Source organism: Myzus persicae, unplaced genomic scaffold, assembly GCF_001856785.1.
Source record: "Myzus persicae strain clone G006 unplaced genomic scaffold, MPER_G0061.0, whole genome shotgun sequence".
Classification (NCBI taxonomy): Eukaryota; Metazoa; Arthropoda; class Insecta; order Hemiptera; family Aphididae; genus Myzus; species Myzus persicae.
Window position 1 is genome coordinate 110,510 of NW_019100991.1, and position 16,225 is coordinate 126,734.

Consider the following 16,225-nt stretch of genomic DNA (forward strand, 5'->3'; position numbering starts at 1 on the left):
ATATTTAACTAATTGTTTGTTATTCCATAAATAGATTTTATTATAATATGATTTATAATAATTTTATTTTATTTCAATTCTTTGTTGTAGGTACAATACATCATATTGTGCTACAAAAGGCGATGTCCATAATATGTTTGTAGCCTATATAGACTCAAAAACTAGGTACCCACTCCACCAATTTTGACGAAGTCTCAGAGAATACTTTTAGAGTTATAGATATCAAGAAAGTGTATAGAGTACCTAGGTAGTTTCTTTCTCAGCACTTTCTGTGCCTCTTTGAGACAAAACCTTACAAAATGTTTAAGTTAGGTAGGTATATTATGTTTTCTCCCATGTTTTAAAAAATATAATAGAAAACATAATTTTATTACTTGAATTTCTTATTGATAGAAACCTTAAGAGAATAATATAGAATGGCAAGTCTACATTACAATTTGATTTCCTCCCCACCCCTCCCAACACACACACACAAACAAACACACACACACGTACAATAAATGAATAAACGCACGACGGATCTGTCGTCTTGTACCGTCGACTGCTGGAGAAATAATAAACTACAATGTATATTATCGAGCAGGTGTTACACTGTTATCGTATGCCTACTACAATTTTTAAATCATGAAATACAATTTAATTTATTTAGGAGAGCCAAAAAAAGGAGATTTGCATTCACCACTCTGTCATAGACTATAGGCACCACAAAAGACGATTATTTATTGCCTAATATTATAATCTACGTAAATAATGTGTATCTAACTATGTAAACGTGAAATTTACTTTCTTTGTAATAGCTAATCTCAGAAACTACTCACACGGTTATCTTGATTCTTTTTTTAAATGTCAGAGTATATCACGGAAAAGGTTTTAAGCTTATTTCAACCCCTATGGGTAGCAAAAAAGTGGATAAGCATGCTTTTTTTTTGGTTCACAAAATAACAATATTCTTTTTGTTTATTTAAATGGGTGCCATAAGTTACATAATATTACATTACCTATTATAATATTATAGTAATTAGTAGTAATATGGCATAGGTACACATTTGCAAGTTAACCAATTTTTTTTAACTAGCAAAAGTTATCTTAAAATAAAAAATAACTGAGCTTAAAGTTAATTTTATAAAATAAACAAACATGAGTAACTAAGTTAAGTTACCAATTTTCATGAAAATAATAACTCAGTTAAGTTAAGAGTTTAGTTGCTTTTTTTTTTAAATACCTTTAACTTAATGTTTTTTATCTCTAAAAATAACTAGTTTTGGTATAAAGTAAAATAAATTAATAACAAATACACAGACTATATGATTTTATAAGATAAACTACTGTTATTGTAATATTTTATTTAGGTATATCCCTATATAATATTATAACTACTATGAGACTGTAGAGTGCAGTTTGTAGAAAACACGGCAACGCGCTGTAGGTATATAGATATCACTGTATGTCTCAATGTCTGTATCAGAAATTACTAATTAGGTCAGTTCTGGAAATTGTATTATTACCTATCAAGCAGCAGTATGCTTATAAATTCCTAAACTTCCTAATATGTTCCAAATTAGTGCCCAATGTATAAATAATAATAATCATTATTCACTATAACACAAAGTACTTTATACGTCTATAATATATTAATAAATTATAATGTACCTATTGTTGGTAGATATCCCTCCGTCCTGGCAGTTCTCAGAAATATCAATGCAAATAATATAGGTACAGACATACAGTTCTTAATAGGAAAACTCATAAATAACTTTAGTTTTTACAGAATAACTAAGTTAAGTTACAATTATTTATAAAAATAAATAATTTAGTTACTTACTGAGTTATTTTTTTTTTTTTAACTAGTTACCGCCAAGCTTTGATATTTTATGAATTGTTGTACATTGGTATAGCTGTATAGGGTTTATTGACTTTGAAACTACTAAACCAACTGGCACCAAATTTTGCATACATTCATTGTGGCTGGGGCAGTGTTTTCTACCTCTAAAGGTTGCTATAGAGTGGTTTACACATGAATTTCGTTTTGAATCACGAAATTTGAATATATTTTTTAAAATAAATATATAGACTAGCCGACCAGCCATGCATTGCTATATGTTTTTTTTTTTAATAAAATAAAATGATATTTAACTAATTGTTTGTTATTCCATAAATAGATTTTATTATAATATGATTTATAATAATTTTATTTTATTTCAATTCTTTGTTGTAGGTACAATACATCATATTGTGCTACAAAAGGCGATGTCCATAATATGTTTGTAGCCTATATAGACTCAAAAACTAGGTACCCACTCCACCAATTTTGACGAAGTCTCAGAGAATACTTTTAGAGTTATAGATATCAAGAAAGTGTATAGAGTACCTAGGTAGTTTCTTTCTCAGCACTTTCTGTGCCTCTTTGAGACAAAACCTTACAAAATGTTTAAGTTAGGTAGGTATATTATGTTTTCTCCCATGTTTTAAAAAATATAATAGAAAACATAATTTTATTACTTGAATTTCTTATTGATAGAAACCTTAAGAGAATAATATAGAATGGCAAGTCTACATTACAATTTGATTTCCTCCCCACCCCTCCCAACACACACACACAAACAAACACACACACACGTACAATAAATGAATAAACGCACGACGGATCTGTCGTCTTGTACCGTCGACTGCTGGAGAAATAATAAACTACAATAAACACAACAGTAATATGAATCGATAACGCGCCGCCGTCGAATTTGCATTCGCATTCACGTGGTCGTGGTCGCCGTGGTCGCCGTGGTCACCGTGGTCGCCGTGGTCACCGTGGTCGCCGTGGTCACCGTGGTCAGCGTCGTCGCTGTCGGCACCGCCACCGTCGCCGCCGCCGCCGCCGTCGTTGACGTCGAGTTGCAGTTCGGCTGACGTACGCTCACGTACACCGGTCGGTACAGGACGATCTGTTCGGTCTGCGACCCATCGTAAACGTGGCCGCCGAGCAAAAACTCCGGTCCGATGTACCTACCGCCCTCCACGTGATCGCACGCGACACCTGTGTAACAGGTACACACAATTAATGCCACAAAATATAATGTTAAATTCAAGGTGCACGTGAAATTTTATTTCCATCCACTTTTTCCCGATTGAAGTGAGCTTTACCGAAGTGCAATATATATTATGTTTAAACAACAATTCTAATCGGTTGGCAGAGTAATATCGCCTATTTATTATCGCCAATTGTGCAGTGTGCAATGCACGAATTTTCGTTTTTTATTAGGTGCCATCATATTCATAGGCAGACATTTGGTTGAATTTGTAGAGGGCTAGAATAATCCAATAACCAACAGTTTAAATTTTTGGCAGGTTATTTTGATCCCCCTCCCCAGATTACCGCCTATAATTTATAGGTAACCTAATGCGTTATAAGTCTCATGACAAATATTGAATCATAAGACATGAAACAATAGGCATATATAATACATATTATATTATGTAGGTTATATTCCAACAAGAGTCATTGGATATTTTATTGATTTATTTTTCAATGTACAAATCATGCTGTATTATGTTATGATTATGTGATACCCATAAAATATAATTGGCACAATAATAAAAATTCAATAAAAGTATAATATGTAAATTGGTGGCTTGTGTGGCGAAAATAGTTTTTTGTATTTTTTATTTAATACTTAGAACAGAACTGTCTGATGTGGTTCCAATTAAAAATTAAACCAAATAATAATAAGATGAAGGTAGAAACTAAGATGTACCCGGCATTTGAATGATTAAAATATAAAGAAACTGACATCTGTATCAGCTAATAACTAATAAGTAATAACTGTTATTCATTTAAATTAATTATAGGTAAATTTATAACATAACTATATCTATTAACATTAATAAATGTTGTAATATATCAAAACATGCAATATAATTTATTGTAAAATGTAAGAATCGTTATATGCATTGAAGTACAAAATATGTAAATGCCTACTGTAAGTATTCAAAACTATATTTCTTAACAATTAGAATGGTAATGATTAAAATCAAATTATTCGAATTAGTTTACTCATTTTGAATTCTGAAAGAAATTCATGGATATTATGCATTATCATTAAATTCACAATCCTAAATTTGTAAGTGTTAATGGAAATTATTAAAAACAACTTAAATTAAACTTAATACCTCGTTAACACCAGTGGCGTATTTAGGACTTTGTCGGGGGTGGACAATATTAAATAATGTATAAAAAATAAAAAATAAAAAGTATGAAAAATGTTTTAAAAATTAGTTTAAAAAAGTTAATTTATAACTTATATAGGTAATCTTTTAATTTATAATTTATTTATATTTTTCATTTTCAGCTCATTAATTAAATCTTCAAACTTAATTTATAATTTTCTGGCGTATAGACTATACAAGTATAGTAAAGTGCATTTAAACTGTACACCTGGTATAAAATTTAAATTAAAACCAAATAACTACTAGTAATTGTCTGTTCATTTAGAATGGTCTAACTTCCTTCAAAGTTGTTCTGAGATAAGTCTTGATTCATTTCAAACAAGAAAAGTACCTTCGGTTAATGTTTCTTTATAGGCAGACGTATGTTATGTGCTCTAAATCAGGGCACATAATTCTATGGTCCATAACCATGACTTTGATGGTTGGTTATTTGGTTGTATAATTTTCAATACAACTGTAATAACAATTATGTATTTGATACGATATCAGATTTTATTTTTTGACTAAAGAACAAAAAAGTGTGAGTTTAAATAATAAGTCATATAAAAATGATCGATACAAACAAAACTGGTCAAGGGGGAGAGATTAAGAAGATACGCCTTGACGTCACCCCTCCGCACCAAATACACCACTGGTTATAACAACCAGCCATTACCAATTAATGAATTAAATCAATGTCCTTTTTAAAATATACACCAATATTATATTTATGTATATCTAGGTGCTTACTGTAAAATATTTGAGGAGTCTTGTTACAGTTTGGTATCCTGAACGGCACAGTTGCTATTGTTATCGGAAACGTTATGTTAAGGTCTTCGTCTCCTTTACCCAAATCCACGCAGACCTGTAAGAAAGTATATGCACAATTATAAAATATTACATAAGTACTCTTAGGATATTTCATCGGAAGCGACAATTTTCTGGGCTTATTGAATGCGTAACACAGTTATAATGTACTAGTTGCAGCCCTGCTCTGCCAGTGACAAAGATTTGTTTTCTTATAAATATATTTATAAACAATTTGATATGCCATATTTCTACTAATTTTAATAGTAGGTAATATAATATATTATAACCAATGGCAAACATATAAATTAACAAAAAAATATTCTTTTTTTCGCGAGCTGAAAAAAAAAATCATACGAGAGTTACCCTTTATACTACTTACCTATAGATGTTGTAAAAAGAGGATACAAACATTCTACAAGTCTCAAGAAACCTATATAGATATAACTTTTATTGAAAACGGTTCAGTAGTTTTTTAGGTTTATTAACTTCGGATAAACCAACATACATGCATGTTTAGCTGTATAACCCTACTTCGCCTGTGAATAAATAATATAAAATATAGAGCTATACCTATATAAGAGTATCTACGTTTAATGTACCTATCTCACCAGTCACCAGTTCACGGGAAAATCGGCATTACCTTACTTTGCTTTGTGAACAATTTCGACAGAGGTGGACAATTCGTCTGTGACGAATCCAATATTGTAGCACTTGGTATAAATGTAACGTTGTTAAACTACACTCTAAGTATTTCTGATAACTCTAAGGACAATTTGAAATGCTCACAAAATCGACCAAGTAGTTTTTGAGTCTATAGATGAGCTACAAATATACATTTAACTCTTATATATTATGTTTTAAGACATCATTTTTTTATACGAGGCCATAAACCCAAAGATTTGATGTATGGCTGTGCCTCATCTGTCTGAGTAACTAATGTCAAATTGTCAACCATTGAAAAACAAAAAAAATACCAATTTTTTTATATCTATTATAAGTATTATTACTATTATAATCAGTAAGATACCAATATGTAACCAATGGCAATCATTTGTAAAAAAAAAAAAATATTTAATTTTCCTCGAAAATTGTGAATGACTACAGGGCCTATATTTCAATTTTTTTCTATAAAACCCTCATTCAGACTATGAAAAACGTTTTAAAAATAATTAGCCAAATGAGTTATCATATATTTTATTATTAATTTAAAACTTTTTTAATTTAGCTAGTTGTTTCATTTATATAATATAAATATAAAATGCTATATTATATGTATAGATAATAACAGTTTAATTTGATAATATATTGTCAAAAGCCAAATGGCATATATTCATAATATTATATACCAAAACAAAAATAATATACATATATAATATATAAATCATATTGGTACTGTAATATACTAGATTATTATGTTCACCAGATGATTCTAAAACCGATTAAGTAGGTACTTACATTTAAGAATTTGTGTGAAATACGTCGAGTAGTCGTGGCTCATAAGGACTCTATGACATCGCAATGGGCGATTTTTTATTCTGTTTCGTTTTGTATTTTTTAGAATTTTTACCACAATTATAAGTTCTTTGTTTGTTGATATTAATATCAATAATAAAATTACATATAACTTTAAATACTTAACGAACTTGTTAGTTGTTCGAATACTTGACATTTGATTATGGACACTAGGAATATACACAAACACAATACACATAGATGCCTACGTACCATGTGTGTTAGATGGATACAACAAATTGTGCATGCCGATAGGAAACAAAGTTATTTTAAGCTTAGGTACCTTCTTTTGTAGGTACTGTTCCATGCGATTATATTGAGAACTCGCGATCATCATACCGGATCTATCATCTATGGTATATGGACGAGGTCACGAGGCTCAGTCGTTTAACGTTGATTCATTTATTAACTGTGGTCCATTACATTACCTACTACCTAGTGAACTTTGGAACGTTGTTATACATACAATTTATGTACAACAGATTGTAGAAACGAAAACTTAGATCGAACTATAATATAATAATCTTCACAAAACTAACTTGAATGATCGCCCCTTAAAAAAAAAAACTTCTGTATAATATAGGATCTATTATAGGCTATAATAATGAATTGGCATATACTATTATAACACTTGATCTTAATATCAGCAGCACTCCAGATGATATATTATGTCGTATAGTATAACAATTAACAACGGAACAAGTACATTACACTTAAGTACTTTTCCATCATCACCATCCACTAGTCGACTTTTTTTTTAATTGTGCAAAAATGTTTTACGTTAAAAAAAGAACGTTTATAATGTATTGTTATCTGATACGATAAATTTTAAATAAATGGCCATTTGAATTTTGCTGGGTTTAGGTATCAGATTTTATCGTTAAACACTTAAGTGCATTATATCAGACACGGATCCACTGCAAATATCTGAGGAGGGGTGCACAATTTTTTTACAACACAAATACAACTACAATATACACTCTGTTTTTAATTTACAATTTGTTATATAATACAATATTGGTTTTTCAGTTCACAAATGTGTATCTATATTTTATAATATGATATTATGTTATCATACGATTTACATATCTATGATTGGAATACAGTAATATCAGGATCTATAGAATTATAAAAAAAAAAAATTGGAGAAATAATATATCTGGGGGAGGGGGCTGGATTTGTACCCTGTATTATATTACCTAGTTACAACCGTGTATAATACCATACACCTAAGATATAAATACTTTATATAAGAAGAAATGACTAATTGTAGGTAGGTACTACAGGTGCTGTGGACATTCCATGTTAATATTAACATTTTGGATTTAATGTGCCAAAGTCCAAATTAACTGTAAAATTAGCATAGGTAATACAGTTACTTGTACACTAAAAGTTCCAAAATATGCAACACATAATTTCATTTATGTGCTACTAAAGTAAGTAACATAAAACAAATTTTAATGGAGCTTGATTTCATCTACACTTTACAGAGTTACTAAAAGTACATGTAAATGTACTTTATATCTTCGTTTGAATATCTAATTTCGTGCAAATTTGAACTTAAGGTATCTATGAAAAAAAAAACTGTTTTTCTTTAATATGAACGAAACTGTATTAATTGCACAAAGTCCATGCTTTTTAGTTATACGTAACACGTGTTAATGTATCATAGAATTTAAATTATTACGATATTATCGTAATACAACTATAGGTACCTATCTATTTGTTTAGCTGCGTCAATATGCTTTTATTTAGAATACACAGTTTTTACAATATCAAAAATCGTAATATTATTTATAACTATGCCATACCAAAAATTGTTTTATTGTAAACCATAAATAAATTATAACTATACCGATAAAAAATTAAAAGATACTATGTATACATAACGTCGTGTTATACTAAGGATTCAGGACCAACTGTCAATCTATTTGGGGTATTTTTTTAAATTCGTTGGTAGTTTATATTCTTTAGTAGAGTAAAATAATTGAGTACTATTTGAATGCAATTTTTTTCGCATTGAATTGTTCGTAGAATTACACTCAGTATTTTTTTTGCTGTGCTCATCATCTTGTTTTTACACCTCAGCTCACTCTTTCAATGACTGTGGAAACTCTTTTTTGATCAAGCTGTGGAATTATTTTTAAAATTCGGATTAGATTTAATGCTACGTTAAATTGTACAAAGCATGAAAATCATACCCAGGGAATGGATTTTGTTGTAATAAAAAAAACCGATAAATGTAGTCACCTATTTTTAATTAAAATATGATATAAGGTAAAAAAAAAAATTTAGTAAGAACTTTAACCTATTCCGAAATCGTTTTTGAAAATCATTAATTTATTAATATTAAATAAGTTTGAATAAAATAATAACTACTTATAAATATTTTTATTTGAAACAAACAATCCATTCAATGAAACGCATAATAAGTTTATAAGTTTATAGTATGATGGTACAGATATGAAGGAGTTGTTCAAGAATTGTCGGCCATTAAAGCGAACCATTAGCGACACTTAACTCGATATTTTTCTAAATTAATGTAAATATTAAATAAAAAATATAAAACAAATATTACTATTAGCAATCAGTATCATATAAAGTAAAACGCTAAGCAGTTGCTCTTTTAGGTTAGTGATAATGAAAATATTATACCTAATGTGTATTTTTCTCAGGAAATATAAAAAACTCAACAATTATTTTAGTTTTCGAGCAATGAACACATTAGTTAAACAATGGTGTGCGTTTTTAACGATCAATATTTTAAACTACTATTTGTAATATTACGTATTATTGAATTCTTAATACAAATCCAAAAGAAATTTACTAAACAGTAATGACATCTACTTCGTATTATTCTCAAACTCAAACTATCCCATAACAATAAATCACTAATATAATGTACTTAAACATTAATCAGTGATAGAATCTATTTTGGTATAGGTGCAATGTGCAAATGATATTGAGCTGTATCAAACCATCACCAAGTGAAACGGAGGAGGTATAAGCGGGAACGATCGAGAATCAGATCCCTCATTGCTTTAAACGGCTTAAACAATAAGGTGATTATTTACATTTTTAACAGTAAACACTAAAAGTCTTCATAAATATTTTTTAAATTTTTTTGTTGTCATAATACTTATAATAATATTATATACGATCTACTCCTACGTATTTTTTTGTACAAAAAGCATATTTTTGGTTTTCTGACAAGGATTTTGATTCGTATGTCGTGGGAAAATTTATTCTTCAGCAACATTTTTATCTGTGAATAAATATTAATTTATTTCAACAGATCGAAACACCAGTGTCTTTTGAGATCTAGGGTTCAGTTTCAGGCATAGTCCAGCAGCTAAATCACTTACTAATTAATTAAAAATAAATCTGTAAACAATAGATGATCCGGATTCGTATAGGTACATTTCAAGCTAAGCACTAGTAGGTATAATATAAACGAGGTGTATACAATGTTTTAACACAAACTCAATACACCTCCCAGTTCTACGTCATAAATATTTGTTTCATTTATGAGGTGTGCGGACTTTTTGTGATTATAGAAGTACTTATAGACATTGTTATAATAATTTATGCATTCATATAAATAATTATTTTAAAAATATATTAGCTAGGTAATTGCGTTATATTTAATAGAAATATAGAATGATTATTTATTACAATATTACATGTCATGTAACGCTAATGGCCTAGCTGTCAAGGAATATTCATTATTCATGTTCAATAAATAAACTAGAATAATTATTTAATATAACAAACGTTTTGACTCAATGGCTTTTTTCCACAATATTTTTTTAGTCCAATATAATATGAGTTTTATGTGTTATACAAATATTATATTCGTTTCTTTTTTCTGTTTCATATTTATTGTCGAAATGCAATAATTCTTTCTGTTCATTTTAATAAAGTATATTTAATGAAAAAAAAAAAAAAACATTTTTTCGTACACCTTTCTATTATGTTTCTACATACAAATGAAGTGTATTAATTGTAATATTATTTTTCATCTACGAAATAATATTATATAATAATATTCATTTCTCTACACAGTATCACGGTGCTTAGTTATCAAATTGACCACTCCCCGTGAGTCCAGTTAACCTTTTTTTTATTTCGTCAGTTCCGGCTTGTGAATTTCAATATTTTATTTCACAAAACTCTGGCATGGTGGTAGAATTTTCAACATTAGGAACGTTTTATACGGTTGAAGTCAAGTGACCGGAAGGTGCTCAATAACAAATAACATTCACGATGAAACGGTTGTCGAAAAAATTGTGTTTGTATTTTTTACTGGCACTACTCATTGTTTGGCTGTATAATGTCATAAAGTTCATAACTTTTTGTAAACGTCCAAATGGTAAGGAAAAAATTGACAGCAAATTTGACTAATAATAATATTATTGAACTCATGTTAATATTTTTAAAATAGTTTAAATCTAATGATTGCATACATTTGTTCGTTCCTATTTTTATTCATAGTTCCTAATATTTTTAGATAGTGAATTGAATGGTCCAAAAGTATCCATGGATGATTCAAATCTTGTAAGAAAACTGCGAGAGAATTTCCTAGTCAAACCTATTGAAGAAAATAAAGGGAGTAGAACTCGTTATAATTTAATTGACATGTCGTTAAGAGATCCATCAATGGGGCAAGCTGCTGAAATAGCCAAGATCATCGATTATACAGTAATAGTACACAAATACTTAAATTTGAAGTGATTATTATTAATTTATTTTAATTTTAGAAAGGAGGATTTTTTATTGAATGCGGAGCTTTGGATGGTGAAACAAGGTCTAATACATTATAATTAGAACGATATTATGGATGGACAGGATTACTTATTGAAGCAGATCCTTTAAATTTTGCGAAAATGTTAAAAAAGGGTCGTCGAGCATATTTATCACCTACTTGTCTTAGTGTCAATCCTTATCCAGAAATTGTAAGTTTTAACAATCTAAGATGCATATAATAATATTTCGTATACAATATTGAAATTTAATACATATGAATTGGTGTATTTCTAATAAGTTTAATTTTTGTGAGTGAGAAACGTTTATTATATTTTCTTTAGGTTTAGGTACTACATCAGATAACTAAATAATTTTATTTTTTAGGTTTCTTTTCTTCAACGAAGTAATATGGGTCGAATAGCAAACGATGAGGTTGTCGAAGACGACATTTTTAGAAGAAAATCACCTAGTGTTAACGTACAATGTTTCCCATTCTATACATATATTTTAGCATTAAATATAACAGTTATAGATTATTTCAGTTTAGATGTCGAAGGATCAGAGTTGAATGTATTAAAAACTATTCCGTTTGATAAGGTTGATATAAGAGTAAGTTTAGTAATAATATTATATCTATGACTATGTATTACAAGAAAAACTGACCTACATATTTTTGTTTTTAGACTTTATCAGTTGAATTTTTCCATGTAAAAGAAGGTGACGATGGTGTAAGAACGTATTTAGAAGATAAAGGGTATATAGTAACTGGAAAAGTAACTAGGCAGGATCGATTAGCAAATGATTACATATTTGCAAAACCGTCAGCACTCACACAAAATCTATCATTTTATGTAACCTGATAAAAACGAATGCAATTTATGAATACGCTATAGACTGAAGTGCCTAATGAAATATTTTATTTTGAAAATGAAGTATTTTATGGTTGAACAGGATTTGTCATTACATTTTCAGATTGTATTAGGTTTTATATTATATAATTAACACGAGTCATCTATTTTAATATAAGTAAGGTGTATTTATGTTTAAACGTAATTTATATTCAGAATTTAATGTATATTTGTATACCTATTTATGAGGTGTGCTGACTTTTTGTATTTATAGAAGTACTTATAGACATATTAATTGTAAAAATGTATGCATCTGCATATAAATTGTTGTTTGAAAAATTGGATTTGTAAAGCTTGTAGAACAAGTACAATTATATTTTACACAGAAACACAACTATTTCGAGTGTAAATCTCGTACGTCTATAATTTTATACCATCATGCTTTTTTGGTAGGGAAGACTCTTACGTTATAACCTAAGCAGGGGCAAATAGTGAAATGTCTGGTCCAATTAAAGCTTAAGTCATTCCTGATCTATGCATAATGTATATTGTATGTGTGATAATTTATTATGATCTCCTCGCCCTTTTAGAATGTAGTGCTCATAGTAAAAATATTTGTTTTACACGACCTCCCAGTGGATACAATATCTATTGTTATTTACTTCACTCATCTAAACTATACTTAAAATTATTATTTATAAAAAAGTAATCCATTAAAATTCAATGCCTTTCGTTCAAATATTTAGAACAGTTTTTCACTTATGATTATGCAATTGAAGATACGTTTTTCAGGGTCGTAGTCATTGGTCCTCCTCCAATAATGGGATACTATTGTATAGGTATAGGTACTTAACCCTATCCACTAAAGAAAAAGAAAACAAAAGTCTCGCGAATATTAAAGCGGTATCCCAGTTTTCGTGCCATGCCAATGGGAACCATGCAGGACACTGATAAATAGAAACTCGAACTATGAATCTCCGATGCAAATAATAATTATCATATATGTCTACTCGATGTTTATCATACATCACCTTAAGTACGTAATATATTTGTAACAGCCTGCAGTTGCCGATCAATGTAGGTGGCATCACTGGCAGGACCAGGCCGTCGGCAGAGTCCCATTGCGATTCGCACCCAGTGCGTATTGGTTCGCCGATGTACTCCAACACCGAGTGTTGGACGTCTTTTTGATTTTGGACGCCCAGCATGCCGCGTTCCACCGAATAGTGAACGTTCTGAAAATAAAATTAAAAAACGATGCTGATAATTTAACAATGCACGAATCGTCGTCGTCAGTAAATTAGGGTTTTTTGTTTGTTTAACGTAAGACACTCGCCTCTTGCGTCTTAAATTTTTTTTTAAAACTCATCTTATAATATACATCGCTAGTTGCTACTACAAAAGCAAAACTCTTAACACATTATTTTTTTAACGACATATTTCTTAAACGTTAACCCTTGAAATATAATTATTAAAAACGTTCTGAACAAAATTATTTTACCCGACATATTTGTTCACGTACACCAAAAAAAAAAAAAATATATATATAAAAAATTAAAGTATGTAGATGTGAGGAGCATTGTGGTACAGAAAACATGCACCGCAAATGTATGTTTTCAACGTTTACGCTTTTCGTAATAACATTTTTTGAAGAATATGAAAATTTATACTTTATGGTTTATAATTGTTATAAATTATAAAACGTGGTTTGGTGTGACGCAGTGTTGGGCTTCAACCATAAATGTGTTCCGAGGTCAAGCATTAGCCGGCGTCACTAGTTTTCGGATGGGTGACCATCAGCGTTTTTGTGACAAACCGTCGCCACATTAACATGTGTTCTAACCCCCCGTACCCCACCCCACAGTTTGTAAACCTACCGTGGCCAATTACTATAGATTTTTAAACATTAACTCAATAAAATAAAGTTATGTAACATCAATTAATAAATAAACACAAAAAAAAAATATTATTACCAGCTGTCTTTTATTACTTTATTAGTATATTATTGTTATATACTAACCAAAAAATGCAAATTGTCACGCTGCTTATCAAACAGCTTTTATGAAAGTCATGTTGTATTGTGCGATTGTACCTATAGATCGATTTATTAATTATTTTTTCTGAATCTTCATTGATTTCGCTTGCTAATATTTCATTCACATTGGTATCATATCCAACATAATATTGTTATGATATATTTTGGCACTCTCGATCCCGACTCCGAGCTCCGTACTTATTTTGATTGATTATTATCCAAAATGATGGAAAACTGTTTTTATTTAATTATTCTGTACTCATAATAGAACTTTTTTCAAAATCATATTCATACCCTTTTATATTAGTGATATTATACATTTAGTTAAGTAATAACATGTTGGTAAATTTAAAATTGCATAATATATACCTATATAATACATACTAGTTATAGCCATAAATCATCGGTCGCCGGGACTCAATAGGATTGTGGGTATAAATGTAATGATAAATGCTATATATAGTGTTCAGGTACTCGTGTGGGTGTCGGACGGCAGCTAAACTTTTAGGATGATACAATTTTGATTACAGAGCGAAAAAGTCGAATAAAGTTTGATGGAAATTTTACGATATAAGATTACCGAAAGTTTGAATAGTCCAATGATATGGTATTGTTGTCTAAATATGTTTAAATAAATATATTATATTATAATATTTATGTTACGTATTTTAATATCCCGTTTTGAGCACGTTTTATCAACTGATTGCAAACAAATGTACACATTGAAAAATGTCTTTTGAATTTAAAATTGACAGCCGTGTTATACATTACCTATAGTTATAAATATACAACTGTCAAATATGTTTTGATTTTAATTATTATACATTAAAGACAATAAATTCTGTAATTATTTAAGTTGCATTGGAATAAGTCATGAGTTCAAACACAAGAATAATGTAATTTGGTAAAATATATTTATTAAAATGAATCTTTTATAAGTTTTATCTCACTAGGACTTAAGACAAGGGTTTTTATGTTATTTTAAAAGCTTTTACAATAAATTATTATGCTTGATATATATTTTCAATAACTTGTAAAATGATATATTTCCGATAAAATTAATTTTTAATTTACCTATATACAACAAATTAAGTAGGTGCCTATTGATTTTTCAGTTTAAAAAAAAATTGTGTTCATTATTATTATTTTAACCTTTTTATAGCTAGATATTTTGAATAAATTAGTATTTGAATAATCGTTCAAAGCGTGACCAGTTTATGTCGCTGTATAATTATTAATTATTAATGCAAAATATTGTTCGATATTTGAAATATTGTGATGACATTAATCGTATGCTCTTTTTGTTATGTTTCAGAGAACCGCCAAATTAAAAATATACATTGTTTGGCTGTCATTTTTTTCATATAATATTATACTTAAACGGAAAATATAATTTTTTGTTGAACATTTATAGAGACGTCACTAGGGCCGCAATTGCAATGAAAAAACTATTATTTATATTAATGTATACCCAATTACGGGTTTTTACCGCACATATAAATTTATAAATATATAAAAAGAACTAAATATTTAACTGTTAATTAGCATACATTAAGTGGCTTATTTCTGCGCCTATGGTCGTTGCAATAAGCAAGCTTACATTGCGGTTCGTTACGGATGGTAGATAGTAGGTACACAATTTATATCCATTATTCAATACAAACGAAACCAAAGTTGAAATATTATGCTAAATTATTATTTAAGAACAAAAACTATTCCATCAATAGTCAATATTTATAAATGATTATTTTTTTAGAAAATTATTCCGCTTTGGATGGTGGCATTAAAAATAATAATGGTCGTCATCGAAATCAAAAATGTAAAAACCAACATAATATTATGTGAGTAGTCTAAAATGTCAAAATAAGCTGTATTTTTAGATTTTCCGGATAAAAAATGTTGACAACAGTTTGCAAAATTTTCAAAATAATGTGGGTGTACCTACCTATGTTTATTGTAAAACATATTACTCTGCCTAAAGTAATACAATTTGTATAATATATTTTATAACTCGCAATATTGATCAATAACCAATTATAGTGTAAGGTGTGTTGACCGTAATAAAATTCTTAAAGGA

At 29.0% G+C, this 16,225-nt stretch overlaps 2 protein-coding genes across 5 annotated transcripts in view; one reads left to right on the top strand and one right to left on the bottom strand.

The window, feature by feature from the left end:
- Window positions 1-1,302: 1,302 nt before the first annotated feature.
- The window catches only part of LOC111027174 (arrestin domain-containing protein 3-like), a 93,651-nt gene continuing 78,728 nt past the window's right edge, over window positions 1,303-16,225 (bottom strand). For all 4 annotated transcript variants that reach the window (XM_022305415.1, XM_022305413.1, XM_022305416.1 and 1 more), the window contains 3 exons: window positions 13,145-13,348; window positions 4,948-5,062; window positions 1,303-3,028 (listed from right to left, as the gene is read on the bottom strand). In XM_022305415.1, the coding sequence (XP_022161107.1) occupies window positions 2,748-3,028; window positions 4,948-5,062; window positions 13,145-13,348 (600 nt within the window). In that variant the 3' untranslated portion in view covers window positions 1,303-2,747. The remainder of the gene's footprint in view (window positions 3,029-4,947; window positions 5,063-13,144; window positions 13,349-16,225) is intronic.
- Window positions 9,164-12,193, top strand: LOC111027175 (protein Star-like). The gene is given in 6 exon segments (XM_022305417.1): window positions 9,164-9,581; window positions 10,655-10,891; window positions 11,030-11,220; window positions 11,280-11,474; window positions 11,650-11,874; window positions 11,949-12,193. Coding segments are annotated over 5 exon segments (894 nt in total). The 5' UTR covers window positions 9,164-9,581; window positions 10,655-10,785; the 3' UTR covers window positions 12,126-12,193.